The following is a 25,346-nucleotide window of genomic DNA, read 5'->3' on the forward strand; positions in this document are numbered from 1 at the left end:
CTCGTCTGAGTTTCTTTAAATCATTTTGTGTGTGTTCCCCCCATTAGATCTAACCCACTGGGAATACATTTTCGCTTTACAAAAGGCCAAAAACACGGTTATACACCGAAAAAAATGAGCTGTTTTATAGGAAGAATGAACTACCACGCACGAAATTTTAACTAAATTTTACTCCACATTTTGAGATTTCCACAAAGCGTTTTTAAAACCAGGAAATTTTAATGCCCTTTTGTACTTTTAACAAATAACTTTTTTCCAATAAAAATAAGTTAAATTTAGCGTTAGTTTAACTAAGGAAATTTTTTACTGTGTAATTTAATATATTTATAAATAAAAATAATCGGCAACATTATTATATTCCAACAGCTTTTATGCCTCTTCCTCTTCAGGTGGTTGCAAGGGAACCTGAAAAATAAATTTAGAATTTAACCACTTAAATTATACCCATTACCGTTGTAGACTCACCTGGACACAAGGAAATAGTCTGCCTCTCATTAAAGTCCAAACTTCGTCTTTTAAGACAAATAGTTTAAATATTAGTGGAGCTTCGATGGTCAGAAATGTGTAGAGAAGAACCACATAGTGCATCTCTTTGAATGTTCGATAGACCAGAAAAAATACAATTCTTGGCATGCCCATCATAAAAAATAGACTGCAGACAGTTTTAGCACTACAAAATATAAAATATGACAAATAATATTTTGTTTTTGGAAATAAAATAGCAACCCAGCAAAAAAATGGAAGTTGTTCCAAAAACATTTCTTTTAAAGCGCATCCCCCGGAATCCCCCATTAAATTTTTTCCACTTCCGATGCAGTGCTTTTGGACAAGTCCACAAACATATCTTCCCGGCATCCCCTATCGACTGTTTTCCACTTTCGATGCAATCCCTTTGGACAAGTATGGAATTAGACTGTTTTAAGTGAAAATGTATGTTTTGGAAATTAGATTTCGCAAAAAAAAAACAATAGAAAACCAATAAAAAAGTAAAAAAATAATAAAAAAAAATCATCCCCGCTGGGATTTAAACCTATGCCGTTTGGCTTTTTTGACATGGAAGTTCTTTTGAGAAGGTTTTGCAAATTACTATCATATTTAATTTTTTCATGATTTTTAATGGAAAAAGTATATTTAATATGGACCCAGCAGGCAGAGTTTTATACCGATTTGCTTGAAATTTTGTACAAACATAACACTTGTATAGTCAAGTGTGCAAAATTTGATTGAAATCGGTTCAGATTTAGATATAGTTCCCATATATATCTTTCGCCCGATATGGACTAATACGGGCCCAGAAGCCAGGGTTTTACCCCAATTTGGTTGAAATTTTGCACAGGGAGTAGATTTAGCATTGTAGCTATGCGTGCCAAATTTGGTTGAAATCGATTCAGATTTAAATATATCTCCCATATATATCTTTCGCCCGATATGCACTTATATGGACCCAGAAGCCAGAGTTTTATACCGATTAGCTTGAAATTTTGCACAAGGAGTACAATTGGTAGTATAGTCATGTGTGCCAAATTTGATTGAAATCTGTTCAGATTTAGATATAGCTTCCATATATATTTTTCGCCCGATATGGACTTATATGGCCCCAGAAGCCAGAGTTTTGGCCCAATTTGGTTGAAATTTTGCATTAGGAGTACAATTACTAATATAGTCATGTGTGCCAAATTTGATTGAAATCGGTTCAGATTTAGATATTTCGACACAAATGGCCAAAATACCAACATTTTCCTTGTTAAATCGCCACTGCTTAGTCGAAAAGTTGCAAAAATGACTCTAATTTTCCTAAACTTCTAATACATATATATCGAGCGATAAATCATAAATAAACTTTTGCGAAGTTTCCTTAAAATTGCTTCAGATTTAAATGTTTCCCATATTTATACCCTGCGCCACACTGTGGAACAGTGTGTTCACCCTAGTGCATTAGCCAACTTAAATTTTGAGTCTATAGATTTTGTAAAAGTCTATCAAATTCTGACCAAATCGAGTGATATTTAAATGTATATATTTGGGACAAACCTTTATATATAGCACCAATCACATTTGACGGATGTGATATGGTATCGAGAATTTAGATCTACAAAGTAGTGCAGGGTATAATATAGTCGGCCCCGCCCGACTTTAGACTTTCCTTACTGGTTTTTTAATAAAATTGTGTTCCACCCTAGTGCATTAGCCAATTTAAATTTTGAGTCTATAGATTTTGTAAAAGTCTATCAAATTCTGTCCAAATCGAGTGATATTTAAATGTATGTATTTGGGACAAACCTTTATATATAGCCCCCAACACATTTGACGGAAGTGATATGATATCGAAAATTTAGATCTACAAAGTGGTGCAGGGTATAATATAGTTGGCCCCGCCCGACTTTAGACTTTCCTTACTTGTTTCACCCTATAGTTGTTACGAGGGCAGTTCCGAAACTTCTTAGTCTAGCACAAAAAGCTCGGTATAAACGGAAAATATTAAGTTTTTTGGAAACTTCCATCTCCGAACACGTGTTTAATTTTGTTTCGATCTGGCAACTCCTTCATATAGAAGCAGATGTTCAAAAAAGACGCATCCGCAATTTTTTTACAATGAAAAAATTAGAAATGTGTGCTGTCATTAAATATTTACATAAAAAAGGTTTATCGGTACAAGAAATTCATAATGATATGGTGAATGTGTTTGGTGAAAGTGCTCCTTCACATGCAGCAGTAAAAAATTGGGTTGCTGAATTTAAACGTGGTCGTACAAGCATTGAAGATGAACCACGTAATGGACGTCCAAAAACAGCAACAACAACAGAAAATGTAGCCAAAGTGCATGATATGGTATTAAATGATCGACAAATAAAGGTGCGTGAAATTGCTAATATCATGGGCATCTCAAATGATCGAGTCAATTTAATTTTGCATGAAGAACTACAGATGAAAAAGCTTTCTGCAAGATGGGTGCCGCATTTGTTAACAGTCGATCAAAAAGGCATAAGAATGAACATTTCTCAAGCTTGTTTGGATCGTTTTAAGCGAAATAAAATGGATTTTAAGCGAAATAAAATAGATTTTAAGCGTCGTTTCATAACTGTTGATGAGACATGGATCCATAACTATACTCCAGAGACAAAAGAACAATCCAAACAATGGACTGAAGCGAGGACTGAAGGAGGAAGTGCCCCAAAGAAGGCAAAAACAATTCAACCGGCTGGTAAGGTTATGGCAACGGATTTTTGGGAATTCAAAGGTATTTTATTGATTGACTATCTGCAAAAGGGTAAAACAATAAATTCAGAGTACTATTGCAAACTTTTGGATCAATTAAATGTACAAATTCGAGAAAAACGTCCTGGCTTACCACACAAAAAAAATAAGTTTTCATCAAGACAACGCAACAGGGCACAAGAGTGTTTTAACAATGGCTAAAATCAACGAATTAAAGTACGAGTTGCTTGACCACCCACCTTATTCTCCTGATTTAGCTCACAGTGGATTTTACTTATTCCCAAATCTAAAAAAAAAAAAACAAGTATATACGGCCGTAAGTTCGGCCAGGCCGAAGCTTATGTACCCTCCACCATGGATTGCGTAGAAACTTCTACTGAAGACTGTTATCCACAATCAAATTACTTGGGTTGCGGTATCAATTGCCGATCGCAAGGTATCTTAAAACTTCCTAACACCGTAATATATACCACAAAGTCTATACGTGGTACATATTAAATACTTATATAATTAAGTTTAAAGTTTCTATACAAATAAAATTGTGACAAAATAAAATTTTGACAACATTTTCTACAACAACATTGTGGGGGCCATACGTAAAAGTGGACCTTTATGGACCAATTTTTGCATGGTTGTTAGAGACCATATACTAACACCATGTACCAAATTTCAGCCGGATCGGATGAAATTTGCTTCTCTTAGAGCAATCGCAAGCCAAATTTGGGGATCAGTTTATATGGGGGCTATATATAATTATGGACCGATATGGACCAATTTTTGCATGGTTGTTAGAGAACATATACTAACACCATGTACCAAATTTCAGCCGGATCGGATGAAATTTGCTTCTCTTAGAGCAATCGCAAGCCAAATTTGGGGGTCCGTTTATATGGGGGCTATACGTAAAAGTGGACTGATGTGGCCCATTTGCAATACCATCCGACCTACATCAATAACAACTACTTGTGCCAAGTTTCAAGTCGATAGCTTGTTTCGTTCGGAAGTTAGCGTGATTTCAACAGACGGACGGACGGACGGACAAGTTCAGATCGAGTCAGAATTTCACCACGACCCAGAATATATATACTTTATGGGGTCTTAGAGCAATATTTCGATGTGTTACAAACGGAATGACACAGTTAATATACCCCCATCCTATGGTGGAGGGTATAAAAATCCTCGGTGGCAAGCGTTTTACCTCAAATTAAGATGCAATTACAGTTGTAAACCACTATTTTGAAGACCTTGAGGAAAACTATTTTAATCAAGGGATAGAATTGCTAGAAAAGCGTTGGACTAAGTGTATTGAAGTTTAAGGAGATTATATTGAAAAATAAAAATATTTTTGAAAAACTAACTATTCTCTTCCTTTAATAGGCTAAGAAGTTTCCGAACCGCCCTCGTATGTATATAATTACAATATAATTAGATCAATTAATATTAAGACTTACGTTCTTCTCAGAACATGTCCCTCTGTCCTTACAGCAGCTACCTCCAAACGGATCTTAACAATATGGCATGCCAATGTAGAAAATGTCACAAAATTTATGATAAACACCAAGGATATGAACCGTATACTCCATGTAATATCTAGAAAAGAAAATTAATTTAGTAATTCTCAAATAATTGCCCAAATTTTAATAACAATATTAATAGCTACCATTGGCTAGAGCATCCAAAATGTAAACAACGAATGGTAAACTCCAAACATAAACAGCGTATATCCTATAACGAATGCTCTCAGATCTTTGGCTATTGTCAGTACATAAATTTTTAAAATTGATCCAAACTTCAAAGCATATGACATTGATACAAAGAAATATAGCAAAATATGTATATTCAGCAAAACATCCTGAATTAAAAATAAAAAAAAAAACAAACAAGTAAATACGGCCGTAAGTTCGGCCAGGCCGAATCTTATGTACCCTCCACCATGGATTGCGTAGAAATTTCTACGAAAGGCTGTCATCCACAATCGAATTACTTGGGTTGTGGTATCACACAAAAAATTTTTTTCTGATTCAATCACGAAATTAATTGAGCCAATTAATTGATTGAAATGTCTTCAATCACAGAAATGATAGTATCAATTAAAAAATTAATTGGCAGTCAATTAAAAAATTAATTGATCCAATTAAAAAATTAATTGATACTATTAATTTGTGTGATTGATTTTTATTTCAATTAAAAAAGTTGTTGATTCAATTAAATTTTTAATTGAATATTTTTTAAAACTCACGTTGATGAAATTCTACAAAAAACCGCTTGTGGTGTATCCCGTAGAAGTCATGTATATGAATTGCCGAATAATTCTGATTATGATAATGATGATGATGACGATGACTTTAATGATGATGATGAGCATACCAACCAAATATGAATTTTGTTAATACATTGCGATTAAATAACAGTTTAACATAAACCTTTTTTTCTTTTAGAGATGAATAATATGTATTTCAATAATTTAAACTCTTTTAATACTTTCTTTAGAGATCAGTTTATAAAATATTTTTATATAGCATCTGTTAATGTTCGAAGTATTTCCTCGATTCGTAAATTTAATGCATTTAAATATGAAATGTCTAAATTTTCTGTTCTTCCATCTATCATTTCCGTGCAAGAGACGTGGTTTGATAATTCATGTATTCGTTTATATGAAATTCCTGGATATAATTCAGTGAATTGTATCAGAGGTGATGCTCATGGTGGTACGACTTTATACGTTAGAAATGATATTAAATTTGAAGTTATTTTTAATAAAAGTGAGAATTTCTTAGATTCGATAATAATTTCCCTTCCAGATGTGCGATATAATAACGTGTCACTGAAATTAGTTTCATTATATAGGTCGCAAAAATGTGTAATACCAAAATTTTTAGATGAATTGAACAATTTACTTACAATTACAGGAAATAGCCCCACTATATATGTCGGAGATTTTAACATAGATTTGTTGAAAGTTACTAGGAATAGTAGACGTTTGATAAACAAATATTCTGAATTCAGTATGAATTCATGTCATGATCTGATAACCAGGGTAGAGGGAAAATCTTGTATAGACTGTGTTTTCAGTAATCTTAGAGATATGATTTCGGTTTATTCCATTCAGAACAATTTTACAGATCACAATATAATTTTTTGTGTCCTGGATATTGCATTTCATGATATTGCGACAAGGATCTGGAAGACATATAAGTTTGACTATCGGCAATTCGGTAACTTTATTGATAGTAATTTAGATAGTATTGATATTACGGCAAATGCATCTGATTTATGCACGAGTTTTATGAATATGCTTTCCGTAGCAGAACGACAATGTTGTACCATCTCAAGGGAAAACGTTAATATCAGACAGAAAATTAACCCATGGATGACAGAATCGTTGAAATCTCTAATTGCGTATAAACGTAATCTATTGTCTCTAAGAAGGAAGAATAAGAATAACAGAGATTTACACGAATGTCTGAAACGAGTAAGCAAGGTAATTAAAGTATGCGGTAGGAGATTAATGGATAATTTCTATGAGCGGAAAATTAACAGCTTTAATGGGGATCGGAGAAAGGTGTGGGCTTTTCTGAATGAGCAAATCGGGAATAAGAAATGTCAGACTATTGATATACTTGATGAGAATAATGTGCTCTTGACTTCTGATGAGGATAAAGCTAGTAAATTTAACAACTATTTTCATAAAATAATTCAGAATACGAGAGATAGCATACCGAGTTTTAGTAATGATGATATCAATATGTTTAATTCCCTTTCACCTGCGGACACTCTCTTCACATTAGATTGTGTTTCTAACGATACATTTAGAGAGGCACTGGATGATATGAAATCAAATAAAGCCCCAGGATTTGATAGGATTACACCGAAAATGTTGGCTACAAGGAAGGATAAGGTCGCAAATATGCTCACTGTGATATTTAATAAAATGATTCGGGAATGTCATTATCCCAATGGTTTGAAATTACACAAAATTGTTCCGATTCCAAAAGAGACTGGTAACAACAAAATTGAAAATTTTAGGCCTGTTTCTGTTTTGCCAACTGTTGACAAATTAATTGAAAGGGTTTTATTCGAGCAACTCTCTGAATACCTTGAGGTTAACAAACTACTTTTTGACCGTCAGTATGGATTTAAGAGAAATACGGGAACAGATGAGGCTGTTGCAAGCGTAGTAGAGTGTATATGTAGAGGATTGGACGCAGGTTATAAGGGTGTCGCCGGGGTGTTTTTCGATCTCACGAAAGCGTTCGATTTAGTGGACCACGAAATATTAATAAGGAAATTAAGATGTATAGGTTTTTCACCATCCACAGTTGGTTTGTTTCGGGAATATCATCAAGGTAGGGAACAATATGTACAGGTAGGAGAGGCGAAGAGTACTAAGTGCCCGGTATTGTGTGGGGTTCCTCAAGGAAGCGTTCTTGGGCCTTTATTATTCAAAATATATATAGATGACATCAAGAATGTCGGTTTTAGAGGGAAGTTATTCATGTTTGCGGACGATATATGCTTACTTTATAATTACAATCACCCAAAGGTTTTGCAGACACAAATAGAGTACGACGCATCTATTCTTTCTGAGTTTTTGCGTGTCAATAAATTGGTTTTAAACGCTAAGAAGACAAAATTTGTTCGATTTAGGCCATACATTTCACAGAATGAGTCAAAAATGTCTGTAAACATAGGAGGGAGCGTTATAGAGGAAACAAATTGTGTTAAATACCTTGGGATGAACTTTAGTCAAAACTTAAGCTGGGAGAATCACATTGAAAGTTTGAAGGCGAAGGTTTCATCGGGAATTGGAATATTGTATAAATTTAAGAATAAATTAAGTGTCAACGTGAAAATGCTGTTATATCAATCTTTAGTACATTCTCATTTAACGTATATCCCTATGGTTTATGCCTGGAAATCAAGATTGGCTCTGAAAGGTCTACAATCTTATCAAAATAAAGCATTGAAAATAGTTTTTAATTTACCTCTCAGATATTCGACAAGGCGTTTATACCAAGTATATGGAGAGAAAGTGCTTCCAATTAGAGGTCTTTATCTCCAAAAACTACTTACCTCTGTTCGCAAATCTATAAGTATGTTAGGATTTCGAACCATTGATTTCCGAAGAAATATTGAATATACCCAAAGAGACACTAGGCAGTCGATGGACCTAGCTGCAGTTCGATGTAGACTAGAATTGACTAAGCAGCGAATTAGTTTTGCGGGACCTACAGAGTATAACCTTTTACCACCTCATTTAAAAAGTGATCAATGTTTATCAACTTTTAAGATTAATCTGAAGACATTCTTGCTGAACAACGTGGAAATACTTTTAACATAAATATGAAATTATTAATCAATTTGTGATTTTTAACGTAGATATAAATTAAATTAGTTGCCAAATAGCCTCTATAAAGTCATTTCGGCGCTGAGGCAATTTAATATTTTATGTAGACTAAACCATATTCATTTATATGAATTTCTGAATAAAGGAAATATTTATATATAGTAAAAAAAAATTAAGATTTTAATTAGTAAAATTTTCCTGAAATTTTATTCTGTGATCTTAAACTTCCAAAGGTTGCTTATATGGGGGCTATATACAATTATGAATTTGATATGGACAAATTTTTTGTGATTGAGGATCGATTTATCTAAGGGCTATATATAACTAAAGACCGATATGGACTTAGTAAGGCATGGTTGTTAACGGCCATATACTAGCACAATGTACCAAATTTCAACTGACTCGGATGAAATTTACTCCTCCAAGAGGCTCCAAAACCAAATCTCGGGATCGGTTTATATGGGGCCTATATATGATTATGGACTGATATGGACCACTTTTGACATGGTTGTTAAATATCATATATTACCACCACGTACCAAATTTCAACCAGATCGGATGAATTTTGCTTCTCCAAAAGGCACCGAAGGTCAAATGTGGGGATCGGTTTATATGGGGGCTATATATAATTATCGACTGATATGAACCAATTTTTGCATGGTTGTTAGAGACCATATACTAACACCATGTACCAAATTTCAGCCGGATCGGATGAAATTTGCTTCTCTTAGAAACTCCACAAGCCAAATCTGGGGATCGGTTTATATGGGGGCTATATATAACTATGGACTGATATGAACCAATTCCTGCATGGGTTTTGGATACCATAAACTAATATCACGTACCAAATTTCAACCGAATCGGATGAATTTTGCTCTTCCAAAGGGCTCCGGAGGTCAAATCGAAGGATCGGTTTATATGGAGGCTATATATAAATATGAACCGATGTGGACCAATTTTTGCATGGTTGTTAGAGACCATATACTAACACCATGTACCAAATTTCAGCCGGATCAGATGAAATTTGCTTCCCTTAGAGGCTCCGTAAGCGAAATCGGGGGATCAGTTTATATGGGGGCTATATATAATTATGAACCGATGTGGACCAATTTTTGCATGGTTGTTAGAGACCATATACTAACACCATGTACCAAATTTCAGCCGAATCGGATGAAATTTGCTTCTCTTAGAGGCTCCGCAAGCCAAATCGGGGGATCGGTTTATATGGGGGCTATATATAATTATGGACCAATGTGGACCAATTTTTTGCATGGTTGTTAGAGACCATATACTAACACCATGTACCAAATTTCAGCCGGATCAGATGAAATTTGCTTCCCTTAGAGGCTCCGTAAGCGAAATCGGGGGATCAGTTTATATGGGGGCTATATATAATTATGGACCGATGTGGACCAATTTTTGCATGGTTGTTAGATACCATATACTAACACCATGTACCAAATTTCAGCTGGATCGGATGAAATTTGCTTCTCTTAGAGGCTCCGCAAGCGAAATCGGGGGATCGGTTTATATGGGGGCTATATATAATTATGGACCGATATGGACCAATTTTTGCGTGGTTGTTAGAGACCATATACTAACGCCATGTACAAAATTTCAGCCGGATCGGATGAAATTTGCTTCTCTTAGAGGCTCCGCAAGCGAAATCGGGGGATCGGTTTATATGGGGGCTATATATAATTATGGACCGATATGGACCAATTTTTGCGTGGTTGTTAGAGACCATATACTAACACCATGTACAAAATTTCAGCCGGATCGGATGAAATTTGCTTCTCTTAGAGGCTCCGCAAGCCAAATCGGGGGATCTGTTTATATGGGGGCTATATATAATTATGGACCGATTTCGACCAATTTGTGCATGGGTGTTTGAGGCCATATATTAACACCACGTACCAAATATCAATTAAATCAGATGAATTTTGGTCTTCCAAGAGGCTCCGGAGTTCAAATCTGGTGATCGGTTTTTATGGGGGCTATATATAATTATGGACCGATGTGGACCAACTTTTGCATGGTTATTAGATACCATATACTAACACCATGTACCAAATTTCAGCCGGATCGGATGAAATTTGCTTCCCTTACAGGCTCCGCAAGCCAAATCGGGGGATCGGTTTATATGGGGGCTATATATAATTATGAACCAATGTGGACCAATTTTCGCATGGTTGTTAGAGACCATATAATAACACCATGTACCAAATTTCAGCCGGATCGGATGAAATTTGCTTCTCTTAGTGGCTCCGCAAGCGAAATCGCGGGATCGGTTTATATGGGGGCTATATATATTTATGGACCGCTGTGGACCAATTTTTGCATGGTTTTTGGATACCATATACTAACATCACGTACCAAATTTCAACCCAATCGGATGAATTTTGCTTCTCCAAAAGGCACCGGAGGTCAAATCTGGGGATCGGTTTATATGGGGGCTATATATAATTATGGACCGATTTCGACTAATTTTTGCATGGGTGTTTGAGACCATATACTAACACCATGTACCAAATTTCAACCGGATCGGATGAAATTTGCTTCTCTTAGAGGCTCCGCAAGCCAAATCGGGGGATCGGTTAATATGGGAGCTATATATAATTATGGACCGATGTGGACCAATTTTTGCATGGTTTTTAAAAATCATATGATGACACCATGTACCAAATTTCAGCCGGATCGGATGAAATTTGCTTCTCTTAGAGTCCCCGCAAGCCAAATTTGGTGGTCCGTTTATATGGGGGCTATACGTAAAAGTGGACCGATATGGCCCATTTGCAATACCATCCGACCTACATCAATAACAACTACTTGTGCCAATTTTCAAGTCGATAGCTTGTTTCGTTCGGAAGTTAGCGTGATTTTCACAGACGGACGGACGGACGGACATGCTCAGATCGAGTCAGAATTTCACCACGACTTTATGGGGTCTTAGAGCAAATATGTGTTACAAACGGAATGACAAAGTTAATATACCCTCCATCCTATGGTGGAGGCTATAAAAATAATAATAATTTTGTGTGTTTATCAATAGATGTTCGAGTCGTCTGTCTTCAGTGTTAAGGCTGGTACTATGTTCGGTTTTCTAGCCGAAAAGAAACCTTTTCCCAGGTTAACGTTTTTGAATCAATTAATTTTAAAAGATAAATTTGTACGCAATCAATGCTTTAAAAATTTGATAACAATGTACAATGAGTACATATTTCATAATTGTATTTGAACTTTTAACATGGAATTTTTGATGAAAAAATCTAACATAGTACCCACCTTTACCAGTCATATTGCATCACTTATTGCAACATTCATAATTACACTAGTTTACAAAAAAAATTCAAGTCAACTTGTCTTATGTATTTTGAGCTGCTGAATCCGGAAAAAAATTTTAAAAAATTTTTTTATGGAACAGTTTATGAGATATACCGTTATTTTTAAATTTTCGCTCTTTTTTCACTAAACACAATATATCTCGTGTTAGGAATGTCCGATTATAACGTTGGATCTGTGATAAGTAAAGTGCTTCAAAAAATATCAATGCAAAATTTTCAAAAAAACGCATTTTACAATGGACCTTTTCCGCCAGAAAAGTATAAACCATTAAAAAATTTTTTTCTTTTCATGGTCGTATAGACGATACTCTAACGTAAGTAATAAGACCAACTAGAAGAAAAACGACTGAAAAATGACAAACATTTTTTTTCCGAATTCAGCAGCTCAAAATACATAAGAAAAGTTGATTTTCATCAAGGGTACATTTTGAGTGTAAACTACACAGAAAAAAATTTCACGAAAATTTTGCCAATTAAAATTTTAATTGAGTTTTAAACAATAGTCTATTTATTTAATTGATTCAACAAATTTTTTAATTGAAACAAAAATCAATCACAAAGATTAATAGTATCAATTAAGTTTTTAATTGGATCAATTAACCTTCTAATTGACCTTCAATTAATTTTTTAATTGATACTATCATTTCTGTGATTGAAGACATTTCAATTAAAAAAATAAATTGGACCAATTAATTTCGTGATTGAATCAAAAAAAAATTTTTTGTGTGTAGTGTTATTTTTAGTAGTAAAATAATTGAATCAATTATGTATGGGAGCATTTTTCCCCCTGAATATCGATTACTTACCTAAAAAAATCACTCCCGCTTGGGAACGATCAAAATAAATCCATACAAGATTGGCGAAAATGATCAACGAAGCATGAGCCATAAATAAGGACGAGAGATACCACATGAATATTCTTAAACGGATATTACGTCTAAGCTCCTCGACACTGCAGTAAATGCATATCAGCAATATCAGTAATAGCATCGATATCAAAGCTTGAAAATGTTGTGTTAATTGTTAAAATAAAATTTTTATGTATTTATTTATTTTCTAAATTTCTAAACTTCGACTTTTTAATTACTAGCCATTTTACATTATACTTACCAGTAATTATAGCATACCTCGCATATTTAAACCAAGAATACTCAGAGGGGCAGTGCAGAGGTATCATATCATAATGATCACTTTGTGTATTATATTGATGTACAAAGCAATAATCCGGAATATTTGATGGTTGCTTCAACGAAATGGGGGAATTTTGAAAAATTAAAAGACAAATAAAAACACAAAAAAAACAAGTATATACGGCTGTAAGTTCGACCAGGCCGAATCTTATTTACCCTCCACCATGGATTGCGTAGAAACTTCTACGAAAGACTGTAATCCACAATCGAATTACTTGGGTTGTGGTAATACTTGCCGATAGCAAGGGTTAGTCCATGCGTGGTATATATTAATCCAAAACAAGTAAGGAAAGTCTAAAGTCGGGAGGGGCCGACTATATTATACCCTGCACTACTTTTCTTTTACTTTTCGATACCATATCACATCCGTCAAATGTGTTGGGGGCTATATATAAAGGTTTGTCCCAAATACATACATTTAAATATCATTCGATCTGGATAGAATTTGATAGACTTCTACAAAATCTTTAGACTCAAAGTTTAAGTCGGCTAATGCACTAGGGTGGAACACAATGTTAGTAAAAAACAAGTATATACAGCACTAAGTTCGGCCGGGCCGAATCTTAAATACCCACCACCATGAACTAAATATTAGGGTTTCATTTGAAATTTCAGGAGGGCTTGAGGACTTGAGGACACTTCCCGAAGATAAATTTAAAGATTTCACCTAAGAGAACTATATCAGATTCTGGATTTATAAGAACCATTTTTGTTTGAGTTTTAGGGGAATCTTTAACATCTCTTGTAAAAGTGCAAGAAAATTATAAAATAACGTCTTGATTTGAAATCTTAAATCTGTAGAAGTAAAATCTGGAAATTTTACACTGAGTTTCAAGCAATTTTCATGATCAGTGCGCCTATACACCCTCAAGAAGTGAAATCGATCTATATGGAGACATTACCAAATGGACCGATAAAAACTTAACCCGATACACGTTTTTGTGAGCCTAAAATACCAGAATATTTACAATTTCAGGCAAATCAGATAAAAACTACGGTTTCTCGGGAGATCGTTCTTATGATGGCTATACTTAAATATGGACCGATACTCACCGTTTTCGGCACACCTCTTTATGACCCGAAAATACCTATCGATTTCCAATTTCAGGCAAATAGGATAAAAACTTCGGATTCTAGAAGCCCAAGAAGTAAAATCGGGAAATCGGTCTATATGGGGGCTATACCAAAATATGGACCGATACTCACCATTTTCGGCACACCTCTTTATGACCCGAAAATACCTCTAGATTTCCAATTTCAGGCAAATAGGTTAGGTTAGGTTAGGTTAGGTTAGGTTAAAGTGGCAGCCCGATTAAGATTCAGGCTCACTTAGACTATTCAGTCCATTGTGATACCACATTAACTAAAAGTACCTATTACATATGGGCACTTCTAGTTTTAACCGCTGAACCTTCTTGATTATTTTTGTTTGTTGAACCAACCAGATTGTTCCAAAAATATTAGCAGACTGCTTAAGTTAACGTTTTCCAGATCCGCCAGTAATCTGAAGCTATATGCTCCTAAAAGTTGCTTGCGCTTTACACAAAATGCAGGACACTCACACAAGAGGTGTTTAATTGATTCTTTTTCCTCCGCATCATGACAGCTCATACAATAGTCATTATACTTCGCGCCAATAGTTTTTGCAAAATCTCCTATCAGGCAGCGACCCGTTATAGCAGATATCAGGAGTGATATCTGACGTCTCGAGAACATTAGCATATCTAGTGTGCGGTTTAAGTTGAAATGGGGCCATATTTGCTTGGTGTCGTTACAACCCTTGCAATTCTCCCATCGAACATTTGCCATCATAACAGCCTTCTCACGCAGCATGAGCTTGCAGGTAGCTAGGGGCATACCAACAAATTCTAGTTCCCCTGGAATATGTAAGGTAGTCCCTAGCCTTGCCAACTCATCCGCTTCGCAGTTCCCCGGTATGTTCCTATGGCCAGGCACCCATATTAGGTGAATATTGTACTGCTCAGCCATCTCATTGAGAGATTTGCGGCAATCGATGGCCGTTTTCGAGTTGAGGAACACAGAGTCCAAGGATTTTATTGCAGGTTGACTGTCTGAGTATATATTAATGCCCACATTTTTTGGAACATTACTTCTCAGCCAATTCGCCACCTCTCTTATTGCTAATATTTCAGCCTGAAAAACACTACAGTGATCAGGTAATCTTTTCGCTATTCGAAGTTCCAGATCTTTAGAATATACTCCGAAACCCACTTGGCCATCCAATTTGGAGCCATCAGTGTAGAAATCTATATATCTTTTATTCCCCGGGGTCCGTGTACACCACGCCTCACTGTTGGGAATTAGAGTCTCAAACTTTTTGTCGAAAAGTGGGCTCGCCAAAGTGTAATCCACTACGTTAGGCACATCTGGCATTATTTTGAGGACCGAACTGTGACCGTAACTTTTTTCCGACCACAGCGATAGCTCGCGCAACCGCACAGCCGTTGTTGCAGCTGACTGTTTGGCCAAAATGTCTAAAGGCAATAGATTCAGTATGACATTAAGGGAGTTTGTTCCTGTCTTGCTGAATGCACCTGAGATACACAAGCACGCCATACGCTGAACTTTGTCTAAACTTGTCGGCTGGTGAAGTGCCGGCCACCAGACTACAACACCATATAGCATTATAGGTCTAACCACTGCCGTGTATAGCCAATGTACAATTTTTGGTTTTAGTCCCCACTTTTTCCCTATTGCCTTTTTGCACGAGTATAAAGCTACCGTTGCTTTCCTCGCCCTTTCTTCAATATTAAGCTTAAAGTTCAGCTTCCTGTCCAAAATAACGCCAAGGTATTTTGCACACTCCCTAAAGGGAATTTCAATACCCCCTAAGGAAATGGGCCTAACCGTGGGAGTTTTGCGATCTTTGCAGTACATGACTATTTCTGTCTTTGCAGGATTTACCCCAAGACCATTATCTTTCGCCCATTTCTCAGTCATCCGGAGGGCTCTCTGTATAATATCTCTAATTGTTGATGGGAATTTTCCCCTGACTGCTATCGCCACATCATCTGCGTATGCCACCACTTGTATCCTTTCTTTTTCTAGGGAAACCAGAAGGTCGTTTATAGCAACATTCCAAAGAAGAGGTGATAGAACTCCTCCTTGAGGAGTGCCTCTGTTCACATACTTTTGTATGTTTGCTTGTCCTAGTGTGGCTGAAATACGTCTCTTCATTAGCAGTTCGTCTAACAGCCTGAGTATACATGGATCAACATTCAGAGTTGTCAGTCCATTTAATATCGAGCTCGGATGGACATTATTGAACGCCCCTTCGATGTCTAGAAACGCCACGATTGTGTATTCTTTGACAGATAGTGAGCTTTCAATAAAGCTGACTAGTTCATGTAGTGCGGTCTCAGTAGACCTGCCCTTCGAGTATGCATGCTGTCGTTTCGAAAACAAACTTGAATCGATGCTAGTTCTAAGATAAATATCTATCATCCTCTCCAGAGTCTTAAGTAGGAATGAGGATAAGCTGATTGGTCGGAAATCCTTCGCCCTCGAGTGAGAGGCTTTTCCCGCTTTAGGTATGAAAACGACTTTTGTTTCCCTCCACTTTCCTGGGATATATGATAAGTTGATACATCCTTTATATATCACCGACAACCAGGGGATAATTTTGTCAGTTACAACTTGTAACTCCGCCGGAGTAATTCCATCAGGTCCAGGGGATTTGAATGGTCCAAAGCTATTTAGCGCCCATCTTATTCTAGTTTCCGATACAATTTCCTCGACAGGAAACGACCGCTGAGCAACTGTGGCACCGCCAGTACATGGTTCAACCGTCTGATTTCCAGGAAAATGTGTGTCCAATAGTACCTCCAGCGTCTCCTCACTGGACGTTGTCCAATTGCCCTCCGATGTTTTAATGAAACCTGGAGCGGAGTTGGTGGATGCTAGAACCTTCCGTAGTCTGGAAGCCTCGGACGTATTCTCAATACTGCTGCAGTAAGCATTCCAAGAGTTATGCTGAGCCTTTCTCAGTTCTCGCTTGTATCCTCTCAGATAGGATAAAAACTTCGGATTCTAGAAGCCCAAGAAGTAAAATCGGGAAATCGGTCTATACGGGAGCTATACCAAACTATGGACCGATACTCACCATTTTCGGCACACCTCTTTATTGTCCTAAAATACCTCTAGATTTCCAATTTCAGACAAATTGGATAAAAACTACGGTTTCTATAAGCCCAAGACCCCAAATCGGGAGTTCGTTTAAATGGGGACCATACCAAAACATGGACCGATACTCACAATTTTCGGCACACCTCTTTATTGTCCTAAAATACCTCTAGATTTCCAATTTCAGGTAAATTGAATAAAAACTACGGTTTCTATAAGCCCAAGACCCCAAATCGGGAGGTCGTTTTATATGGGGACCATACCAAAACATGTACCGATACTCACCATTTTGGCACACCTCTTTATGGTCATAAAATACCTCTAGATTTAAAATTTCAGGCAAATTGAATAAAAACTACGATTTCTATAAGCCCAAGACTCCAAATCGGGAGGTCGCTTTATATGGGGACTATATCAAAACCTGGACCGATATAGCTCATCTTCGAACTTGACCTGCCTGCCAATTCTACTCACTGTGCAAAATTTCAACTAAATCGGAGTTAAAAATTGGGCTCTGTTGTCATATGAGTGTAAATCGGGCGAAAGCTATATATGGGAGTTATATCTAAAGCTGAACCGATTTCAAACAAATTTGGCACGCATAGCTACAATGCTAATTCTACTCCTTGGGCAAAATTTCAACTAAATCGGAGCAAAAAATAGGCCTCTGTGGTCATATGAGTGTAAATCGGGCGAAAACTATATATGGGAGCTATATCTAAAGCTGAACCGATTTCAACCAAATTTGACACGCATTGCTACAATGCTAATTCTACTCCCTGTGCAAAATTTCAATTAAATCGGAGTAAAAAATTGGCCTCTGTGGTCACATGAGTGTAAATCGGCCGAAAGCTATATATTGGAGCTATATCTTAATCTGAACCGATTTTAACCAAATTTGGCACGCATAGCTACAATGCTAATTCTATTACCTGTGCAAAATTTCAACCAAATTGGGGTAAAACTCTGGCTTCTGGGACCGTGTTGGTCCATATCGGGCGAAATATATATATGGGAGCTATATCTAAATCTGAACCGATTTCAATAAAATTTGGCACACTTGACTATAGTACTAATGGTTCTTCTTGTGCAAAATTTTAAGCAAATTAGGGTAAAACTCGGACTTCTGAGGCCATATAAGTCCATATCGGGCGAAATATATATATGGGAGCTATATCTAAATCTGAACCGATTTCTTCCAAAATCAATAGGGTTCTATTCTGAGCCAAAACACATACTTGTGCCAAATTTGAAGTCGATTGGACTAAAACTGCGACCTAGACTTTGATTACAAAAATGTGTTCACGGACAGACGGACATGGCTATATCGACTCAGGAACCCACCCACATATGCACTAACTTATAATACCCTGTTCCGCAGTGTGGCGCAGGGTATAACAGGTATATACAGCAGTAAGTTCGGCCGGACCGAATCTTAAATACCCACCACCATGAATGAAGTTCACCAATGTGGTATCACAATGGACTGAATAGTCTAAATGAGCCTGATACATCGGGCTGCCACCTAACCTAACCTAACCATGAATGAAATATTAGGGCTTCCTTTGAAATTTCAGGGGGGGGGGGGGTTTGATGACAGATCAAGCAGAGCCGTTCAACCAGTACACTTCCCGAATATAAATTTAAAGATGTTACCTATGAAGACTATATCAGATTCTGGATTTATAAAAACCATTTTTGTTTGAGTTTTAGAGGAATCATTAACATCTCTTGTAAGTAGGCAAGAAAATTATAAAATAACGTCTTGATTTGAAATCTTAAATCTGTAGATTCTCACCCGAGAAGTAAAATCTGGAAATTTTACGTTGAGTTTTAAGCAATTTTCATGATCAGTGCGCTTTTTATACCTCCAAGAAGTGAAATCGGTCTATATGGAGGCCTTACCAAATGGACCGATAAAAACTAAATCCGATACCCGTTTTTGTGAGCCTAAAATACCAGAATATTTACAATTTCAGGCAAATCGGATAAAAGCTACGGTTTCTATAAGCCCAAGACCCCAAAATCGGGAGGTCGGTTTATATGGGGACCATACGAAAACATGGACCGATGCTAACCATTTTTGGTACACCTCTCTATGGTTCTAAAATACCTCTAGATTTCCAATTTTAGGTAAATTGAATAAAAACTGCGGATTCTAGAAGCCCAAGAAATAAAATCGAGAGATCGGTCTATATAGGGACTATACCAAAACATGAACCGATACTCACAGTTTTCGGCACACCTATTTATGGTCCGAAAATACCTATAGATTTCCAATTTCAGGCAAATTGGATACAAACCTCGGATTCTAGAAGCCCAAGAAGTAAAATCGGGAGATCGGTCTATATGGGGGCTATACCAACCGATATTCACAATTTTTGGCACACCTCTTTATGGTCCTAAAATACCTCTATATTTCCAATTTCAGGCAAATTGAATAAACACTACGATTTCTATACCAAAACATGGGCCGATACTCACAATTTTTGGCACACCTCTTTATGGTCCGAAAATACCTCTAGATTTCTAATTTCAGTTAAATTGGATAAAAACTGCGGATTGTAGAAGCCCAAGAAGTAAAATTAGGAAATCGATCTATATGGGGGCTATATCAAACCCTGAACCGATATAGCCCATCTTCGAACTTGACCTGCATGCAAACAAAAGACGACAAGCGTTAAAATCCATTAAAAATTATAAAAATTCTTTATTTGACAAAATATCACAGAATTTTTTTTAATTTACATCCAAAAGATTGAATTCGGATCACATCTACAGAAGTGATGCAAATTCAGTGCAACGGCTGTAGAAATGGAGGACTTCCGTCCTATGACAAGCCCATGTTAAATTCATCGCTTCTGCGTCAATTTTGCACCACTTCCGGATCCAAAAAGAACATTTTCATTACTTTTTTGGCGACCCTTTTTTTGCTGGGTCTCTTATCACTGAGTGCTGCCCGATTCCATGTTAAGCTCAATGACAAGGGACCTCCTTTTTATAGCCGAGTCCGAAAGGCGTTCCACATTGCAGTGAAACCACTTAGAGAAGCTTTGAAACCCTCAGAAATGTCACCAGCATTACTGAGGTGGGATAATCCACCGCTGAAAAACTTTTTGGTGTTCGGTCGTAGCAGGAATCGAACCCACGACCTTGTGTATGCAAGGCGGGCATGCTAACCATTTCACCACGGTGGCTCCCATATGCGGGCTATATATAACTATGGACCGATATGGACTAATTTTTTCATATTTGTTAGAGACTATATACTTACACCACGTACCAAATTTCAACCGGATCGGATGAAATTTGCTCCTAAAAGAGGCTGCGGAGATCTAATCTGGGGATCCGACTATATGGGAACTCTATATAATTATGGACCGATATGGATAAATTTTTGCATGGTTGTTAGAGACCTTATACTAACAACACGTGCCAAATTTCAACCGGATTGGATGTAACATATTTTACTCCTCCAAGAGGCTCCGAAGGTCAAAGCTGGGGATCGGTTTATATAAGGGCTATATATAATTATGGCTATATATAAGGGCTATATATAATTATATATAATTATGGACCGATATGGGTCAATTCTGGCTTGGTTGTTAGAGATCATATACTAACACCATGTACCAGATTTCATATACTAACACCATATACTAACACCATGTACCAATTTTGATCCTCTAAGAGGCTCCGGAGGTCAAATCTGGGTATCGGTTTATATGGGGGCTATATATAATTATGGACCAATATGAACCAATTTTTCCATGGTTGTTAGAGACCCTATACTAATACCACGTACCAAATTTCCACCGGATCGGATGAAATTTGCTCCTCCAAGAGGTCTAATCTGGCAATCGGTTTATATGGGGGCTATACGTATAGGTCCAATATGGTCCATTTGCAATACCATCCGACCTACATCAATAACAACTACTTCTGTCAAGTTTTAAGTCGATAGTTTGTTTCGTTCGGAAGTTAGCGTGATTTCCACAGACGGACGGACATAGCTAGATCGACTCAGAATTTCACCACGACCCAGAATATATATATACTTTATGGGGTCTTCGACCAATATTTCGATGTGTTACAAACGGAATGACAAAGTTAATTTACCCACCATCCTATGGTGGAGGCTATAACAAACAAACAAAACTATGCGTAAGTGTGATTACCTAAACTGCAGTTCAAAACTTGTTATAAATTACGAACTTCGTTTTTATACCCTGCGCCACACTGTGGAACAGGGTATTATAAGTTAGTGCATATGTTTGCAACACCCAGAAGGAGACGAGATAGACACATGGTGTCTTTGGCAAAAATGCTCAGGGTGGGCTCCTGAGTCGATATAGCCTGTCTGTCCGTGTCCGTGAACACACTTTTGTACTCAAAGTCTAGGTCGCAGTTTTAGTCCAATCGACTTCAAATTGGGCACATGTATGTGTTTTGGCTCAGAATAGAACCCTATTGATTTTGGAAGAAATCGGTTCAGATTTAGATATAGCTCCCATTTATATATTTCGTCCGATATGGACTTATATGGCCCCAGAAGCCAGAGTTTTACCCTAATTTGCTTAAAATTTTGCACAAGAAGAACAATTAGTACTAAAGTCAAGTGTGCCAAATTTTATTGAAATCAGTTCAGATTTAGATATAGCTCCCATACATATCGTTCGCCCGATTTACACTCATATTACCACAGTGGCCAATTTTTTGCTCCGATTTAGTTGAAATTTTGCACAGGGAGTAGAATTAGCATTGTAGCTACACCCTCAAAAAAAATCGCTTCTTTAACATATGTTCCAAACATATTTTGCAGGAAGCACATATATTATTGGATAATGCCGAAACATTAATATGTTTGTTTTATGTGAACATATTATATGTTTGGAAGCATTTTGAGCCCAAAAATATTATATGCTTGGAAGAATTTTTCCCAAAGACAATTGTGCTCATTGCCTAACATACTCGTAATTTTCACTTCCACGAAATATTTTAGTTCTTGGCACCCTTTTCTGTAATACAAATAATGTTGAAGAAATTATTCACTTTTATAAATTTTTTAAATTTTACCTTTCGCCTGCACGGAGAATCGAACCGAGGACCATACAGTTTGTAAGCCAACACACTATTCACAGGACTACGTAGCTGTTATAGTCACCAGTAGATAATTATCGTTATAATTTACATTTATATAGCATAGTTTGCAGCGCCCACGAGCCCATGCAAACATAACATTATTTAACAGAAACACGTGGAGCAGTGGTTAGCATGTCTGCTTTGCATGCAAAGGGTCGTGGGTTCAATCCCTGCTCCGACCGAACACTTTTTTTTTTAATTTACACATTTATATTTATACTATATTAAATTTTTATAATGAAACTTCGAAATGTGGATTATTAAAGATTTATAGTCAGTAACAGTGCTTGATATAAACGAAATTGAATGATTTTTGGATAAAATATTATTTTTTTATTGCAAAAATAGCAATTTTGTAACAAAAAACTGTTTTTGGTACAAAACTTTAAAATTTAGAAGGAATTCAAAAACTCTTACAAAAGAAGAACGTGGAGTCGATTATAAACATACATAAATAATTTTGTAATATAAACATAAATTTATTTAGGCGTGAACAGTTTTTTACTAGCATTTAACGCCATCGCTCTAAAATGCCTTTAGCTGCAAAACTCGAACTTAATGCCCGCTTTTATATTTGAATGTGTCGGTCAACTCCTCGTGGACTACTTATTAATAGAGAGGAACAAAACTTTGTTTTTATACATTTTACTGTGTAATTTTTTTTTTTAATAAAATATCACAACATATGTATGTTTAGTCGAAATGTGTAAATTTATATATGTTTGCATTCACACATATTATTTTTTATGAAACATTCATGCCCCAAACATAATATATTCTAACATATTAACATAGATGTCCCAAACCTTTAGTGTTAGTTTAGGAACATTACATGTTTGCACTTAAATATATTGTGTTTTAAAATTGTGCCCGAAACACATTTTGTTTATATCGGCACATATGAAAAACATATTTTTCTAACAGTGTATGCGTGCCAAATTTGGTTGAAATCGTTTCAGATTTAGATATATCGCCCGATTTACACTCATATGACCACAGAGGCCAATTTGTAACTCCGATTTAGTTGAAATTTTGCACAGGGAGTAGAATTAGCAGTGTAGCTATGCATGCCAAATTTGATTGAAATCGGTTCGGATTTAGATATAGCTCCCATATATAGGCTTTCGCCCGATTTACACTCATATGAGCACAGAGGCCAATTTGTAACTCCGATTTAGTTGAAATTTTGCACAGGGAGTAGAATTAGCATTGTAGCTATACGTGCGAAATTTGGTTGAAATCGGTTCAGATTTAGATATAGCTCCCATATATATATTTTTCTGATTTCGACAAAAATGGTCAAAATACCAACATTTTCCTTGTAAAATCGCCACTGCTTAGTCGAAAAGTTGTAAAAATGACTCTAATTTTCCTAAATTCTAATACATATATATCGAGCGATAAATCATAAATAAACTTTTGCGAAGTTTCCTTGAAATTGCTTCAGATTTAAATGTTTCCCATATTTTTGTACTAACATTGTGTTCCACCCTAGTGGATTAGCCGACTTAAATTTTGAGTCTATAGATTTTGTAGAAGTCTGTCAAATTCTGTCCAGATCGAGTGATATTTAGATGTATGTATTTGGGACAAACCTTTATATATAGCCGCCAACACATTTGACGGATGTGATATGGTATCGAAAATTTAGATCTACAAAGTGGTGCAGGGTATAATATAGTCGGTCCCGCCCGACTTTAGACTTTCCTTACTTGTTTTTACTAACATTGTGTTCCACCCTAGTGCATTAGCCGACTTAAATTTTGAGTCTATTGTAGAAGTCTATCAAATTCTGTCCAGATCGAGTGATATTTAAATGTAAGTATTTGGGACAAACCTTTATATATAGCTCCCAACACATTTGACGGATGTGATATCGAAAATTTAGATCTACAAAATGGTGCAGCGTATAATATAGTCGGCCACGCCCGACTTTAGACTTTCCTTACATGTTTCAGCGTAGATTAAGAAATAAGAAATCGACTTTATGTCACAAAATATTTACCTGAGATGTTTTTAAATTGCTTTTTTCTCGTGTATATTCAATATCCTCCGAATTCAAACACGGCACACCAATATCATGCCAAATTCTTATCCAAAAACTCAAATATCGATAATTGCCATTAAATCCATGCATTTGAAATTCTTGTGTATAGTTCAGATATTTCAATGTTAGTTGACATATTTCCGTATTTACTCGATAAAAGGCCGGGGATTTACAGCACAATTTAATACAGGATGTTTCATCTCGTTGGCAATTTTTGGGAATAGATGAAGTGACTCCATTCACATAAAATCCGGTCTGCAGTAGAACTATGAGAGCAATACCTCGAGACATTTTGATGAAACGTCTGTGCTGTTATATTGCAAGATTACACTCCCGCGACATTACGAAGAAAAAGTCTCAGATCTTTACATATGTCATTGAACGCATCTCTTGTTGGCAATTTTCATGTGGATCTATTGTTAAATGTTGTAAAACCCCAATGACCACAATACAGTAATGACAAGGTATCTACATTGAGAACAACCAGAAATATAAGGCTTTGCTAATCTTTAATTTTTATTGATTCATAGCAATAGACGTAGTTGCGGTAGGAAATAGTCCGTGAGGGATGTTGCCCTCATCACGTCATCATTGACTATATGTTAAGACGAGATGTATACTAGTTAGATTTGTCTTACATCTTGTAACACATTGAATTGTTGGTCATATAGCTCCCGATTAAACCCGAATGAGTTTGATCTGCATGAAAATACCGAAAGAATTCCCTTCGAAAGCCATCACATTCTGCACGAAAGAGTTTCTGCGGTATTTTGACCCATTCTCAGTCAGGTTGGCACGACTCCAAAATGCCACAGGCACAAAGTCAGACGGATTCTGATCCGGAGCTTTTGGTGACCACTGTGCGGTAAAAATGAAGCGAGAAACTTCGTTTTTAAGCCACTCTTAATTGGCGAATG

The 25,346-nt window shown here is 36.4% G+C and overlaps 1 protein-coding gene across 1 annotated transcript; it reads right to left on the reverse strand.

Annotated features, from left to right (window-relative positions):
• Positions 1 to 274: 274 nt before the first annotated feature.
• LOC142235232 (uncharacterized) lies at positions 275 to 24,778 on the reverse strand. Its single transcript, XM_075306496.1, has 7 exons — positions 24,388 to 24,778; positions 13,018 to 13,150; positions 12,714 to 12,908; positions 4,877 to 5,068; positions 4,668 to 4,806; positions 466 to 670; positions 275 to 405 (listed from the first exon to the last, which is right to left on the reverse strand). The coding sequence occupies exons 1-7, from the start codon at positions 24,718 to 24,720 to the stop codon at positions 370 to 372; spliced, it is 1,233 nt and encodes a 410-aa protein (XP_075162611.1). The 5' UTR covers positions 24,721 to 24,778; the 3' UTR covers positions 275 to 369.
• Between the last annotated feature and the right edge of the window lie 568 nt (positions 24,779 to 25,346).

This window comes from Haematobia irritans, chromosome 4 (assembly GCF_050003625.1).
Source record: "Haematobia irritans isolate KBUSLIRL chromosome 4, ASM5000362v1, whole genome shotgun sequence".
Taxonomy (NCBI): domain Eukaryota; kingdom Metazoa; phylum Arthropoda; class Insecta; order Diptera; family Muscidae; genus Haematobia; species Haematobia irritans.

Excerpts from the sequence above, each read along its gene's own strand:
- LOC142235232 (XM_075306496.1), bottom strand. The coding sequence starts at position 24,720 with ATGTCTCGAGGTATTGCTCTCATAGTTCTACTGCAGACCGGATTTTAT. Across the intron at positions 5,069-12,713 it reads AGCGGGAGTGATTTTTTTAG|GATGTTTTGCTGAATATACA; the intron begins GTAAGTAATCGA and ends TTTTTAATTCAG. Across the intron at positions 671-4,667 it reads GGACATGTTCTGAGAAGAAC|TGCTAAAACTGTCTGCAGTC; the intron begins GTAAGTCTTAAT and ends TATATTTTGTAG.